Source organism: Egretta garzetta, unplaced genomic scaffold (genome assembly GCF_000687185.1).
Source record: "Egretta garzetta isolate BGI_Z169 unplaced genomic scaffold, ASM68718v1 scaffold34, whole genome shotgun sequence".
NCBI classification, from domain to species: domain Eukaryota; kingdom Metazoa; phylum Chordata; class Aves; order Pelecaniformes; family Ardeidae; genus Egretta; species Egretta garzetta.
Window position 1 is genome coordinate 5249732 of NW_009259586.1, and position 3850 is coordinate 5253581.

A 3850-nucleotide genomic window follows, 5' to 3' on the forward strand; every position below is an offset into this window, starting at 1 on the left:
GCTTTGTCAGTAGTATTTTCGGTAAAGCAACCCATTATTGTGGTGCATCAATACAGCAACCCTTTCCATCGCTCCTTTGTGATGCACTGAGTCAGACTTTTTTTGCATCATTAGCACTGACAACACAATAAACGCAGCGCTCTCATCTTCAGCAGAACAGTAAAAACACAGACCACAACAGTCAATTAATTTTAAAGAATTTTAATACAAACTTAATATAAACTATTTCAGTCCCTCTTAACATGTAAGACACTGACTCAAAATACTTTTATACCTTTTTTCAAGTATTGCACAATGTAGGTACAAAATTAATATTTACGATTACATTTTCTTCCATAATATATAGCAAAAATCTTTAAACTTTTAACAGAAAATACAATTTGTGTTTCTTTTGAAAAAAGCAAATATTTCGTACATTTTTAATTCCACCACTAAGGAATATTCTGTACACAACTTTTTATTTTTTTTTTTAGAATTGATGTCTTTAAGATGGATATCTTACAATTTCAGTAAAAAAAATACAACATGAAGCTGCTGCAGCTGTCACAGATCACTGTAGTAAAAAGATATAAATGCAATACCATGTTGTAGAAACAATATATATACTCTGATATTTTACAAACTTTGTACTAAATTAAATTATACAATTAGAAAAAGACCAATAAACCCACCTATTAGTGCCAATTTTTTAATGTACATATACATATATGTTTGTGTACATATATATATACACACACACAAAAAAATTAGCCACGTCCTTGCTATATCTTAAATACTGTAAGAGGCCATATTTTGAGAGTATATTTTTTGTAATGTACAGTCAGTATAAAATAATTTTGTGCTTGGTTGGCAAATGAAAAAATGATGCATGTTGTATTTATCTAACCAAGCTTGAACGTATTCATACTACAAGCCTTAAAAAAAATATCTCAAGAGGTGGAAAAAAAGATACACCCTTGGGTACGTGCATTTTAACTTGTACAATAGTATTTACTTGTATTTCACTTTCTCGTTTTATTTTTAGTTAGCCATAACTGGCTGGAATTGCTGGTTAGAATACTGCATGTTGTTTAAACTAAAATTCAAGCCATCCACAAAAGACTTCTCATTTAGACCTCCATAGGCTGCAAACATATCAAAGGCATTACTGTACTGGAGAGGACTGAGGTTAAGGGGGCTGTCACCAGGAAAGATGCTACTGGTGCTACCTTGACCCTGCATGTTGGGGAAAATGAACTCCTTTGCGTTAGGAGAAAGGGCAGAAGTCTTCTGCTGTTGTTGTTGCTGCTGCTGCTGACTGCCTAAGCCAAGCCCGTAGAGAGAGTGCATGGAGGAGGAAAGGGCTTTCTGCTTCAACAGGTCATTGACATTCAGGCCAAGGTTGGTGGGAGAGGTGCGGGCGACCTTGTTGCTACGGCCGCTATTCTTCATTTTGGTCGAGCCAAACTTGGTGGCGGCAAATGTGGCAGTGGTGAAGGTTAAAGGCTGAGTGGAGCGGGGCATGAAAGTCGGGCTCACAGCAGCAGAGTGACCAAAGGGAGGAGAAGGAGAACTAGACACTGAAGATGCTGGGTCACTAATTGGCATGAACACCTGGGCCTCGGGGTTAAAGCTGTTCTTGATTTCCTTATCCAACTCACATCCATTTTCATTATCATCCACATAAAGCACTTTCACTGGTCCCTTTTCACCGATTTGGTACGAAACCTCAAATGGGTCAATCCAAACACTAAGATCCTGAGGCAAGTTGCCACGAACATCATCAATGTCCAAACCACTCTCTTTGGATGCTTGTTCTATGACCGGGTCCACTTTCTCCCCTATATGTATACATCTAAACCCTGATCCTTTGTATGGCTTTTCTGGATACCAGTGCCCTTCATACTTCTTCTTAAGAAGTCTTTCAAGCTCTTCACCAAAAATGTTGACACGTCGTCTGGGAAGCTTATTGTACAAATATGAAATAATAAAATTGAGTGCTACTTGGATTTCAAGCTGCATAGCTGCTATGCCACAGAGTTATAAGTCTGTTTCAAAACCCGAAGAAGAAAGTGTTCAAGATGCCACAGGGAAACAAAATTTCATTCAAAGTGCTGATTCTAGTTGATTTTTATCCTTCACCTTGAGTGCTCTTGTTCCTTTAAGAAAAAACAAAAGCAAACACATCCAAATAAGGAAAGCGTAAGATCAAGATCCAAGGCCTATTCTTTCAGCTTCGCTTTCTGCATAAAACAGGTTACTTTAAGCCGAAAAATGTGCATCAAACTCTTTATGTTCATGCCTGCGGAAGGTGAGGATGTCAACTGCATTCAGTCTGACTTACAAACAACACTGCAGAAGATGCATGTGTTTACATATACAGCATGGGGCATTTCAAATCACATGAGCTTGCTGTTTAGTTATTCACAAAGCAGCAAGGATAATTTTTAAGATATCACAGAACTGCCAGGCCTGTCAAGGGTTCAATTACCAACCCGTATTTGGATGATTTATAGTACTCAGCTGCAAAATTTAGCACCAGACTATTAGTTCAGCTTGAAAGGTCTTAGCCCAAGGGTCATCTATCATTTTAAAGTTTGCAAACATATTGGTTGCACTGTAAGCTACAGAATTATAAAAACGTTAACAGTTGCTTTAGGAGATTTCACACAAATAGCTAAAAATTATGCAACATTTATTTTAAGTCCAAGCAAATCATCCGCATAAACTGTGCGCTGGCGAAATTATGCTAACTGAAGAGAAAATGTCCGCTGTACGTATACAACAATTCTTCCTCGGAACAGCTAAAATGATAACGCAGTCGATGCATACAAAATAGATGCATTTATCTTCTGTCATAAGGGTGGCAATGACCGTGAAATTATTACAATAAATTAATTCACAATTTTTTTCCCTTTCTACAGATTATTCTATATTATCAGATGGAATATATTAATAGATACTAAATTAATGTAATGTCTCATCTATAGTCCAGATTTCAAAAAGTTACTAGAGCCAACAGGGCTTCTGATGGCTTCAAAAATGATTGCTTTTCTCCACGACTCCATTTTATATTTAATATAAAATATGGTTGCCACTCCTTCACAAAGGACAAAAGAGAAATTAGCTATCTAAAGTTAAAGAAGCGACAAGAATCAAGTATTAGCACACGTACTGCTAACAAGAATTCTGCAGTACCTTAGCATAAAGGTACTCATCCACAGGAGACACCTTTGTTCAAAAAGTTCCAATGAAACAAAACATGTATTTCTTGGCTCAAGTTAAACGCCCAACAAGAATTTCAATTAACAGTGTGCTTTTTCTGCACTGCATCACTAGGAACAAAATTTAGCGTAGCTGTCACTGAAGATTAGAGAAATCAAAGTCAGTATCAAAATCCTTTAACAATATGAATACAATGCTTTTTTATTTCTTGCTCCAAATAATCTCCTTTTAAAGTCTGGAACCCTATTTCCAAGCCACTCGTGTTCTCCCCAACATGGTATGGGAATAGTTTGAAAGCTTGTACGATAAGGCGACCTTTAAACGTTTGCTGGATCAGCACTGGGTGGGGATAAGGAAAAGATCAAGGGCAAACAGAAGATATTTACAAAAGGGACACAATCAGTACAGAAAAGCTGATTGGGTGGTTAAAAGGGGCATTTAAAAATGATTTATTAATCCATCTGTTTTGTTTCCCTTCCTCCGCGTCCTTTAGGAATGAAACGATCCTTTCAAGGCGCACCAGGCAGACGCTATGAATTTTTTTTAAGCCCTGAAACTGATCCACGGTACAAGCAGCCGACCAAACAAATCGGCTTGATCGTTTCAAACTTTGGGGGTTTTTTTTCGTTTTGTTTTCTTCCCCCCC

General features: G+C 37.3%; 1 protein-coding gene across 1 annotated transcript; it reads right to left on the reverse strand.

Annotated features, from left to right (window-relative positions):
• Positions 1 to 236: 236 nt before the first annotated feature.
• TOB1 (transducer of ERBB2, 1) lies at positions 237 to 3783 on the reverse strand. The gene is made up of 2 exons (XM_009637870.2): positions 3178 to 3783; positions 237 to 2138 (listed from the first exon to the last, which is right to left on the reverse strand). The coding sequence occupies exon 2, from the start codon at positions 1999 to 2001 to the stop codon at positions 1021 to 1023; it is 981 nt and encodes a 326-aa protein (XP_009636165.1). The 5' UTR covers positions 2002 to 2138; positions 3178 to 3783; the 3' UTR covers positions 237 to 1020.
• Between the last annotated feature and the right edge of the window lie 67 nt (positions 3784 to 3850).

Bases quoted from the DNA above. Each gene is read 5' to 3' on its own strand.
- TOB1 (XM_009637870.2), bottom strand. From the start codon at position 2,001: ATGCAGCTTGAAATCCAAGTAGCACTCAATTTTATTATTTCATATTTG.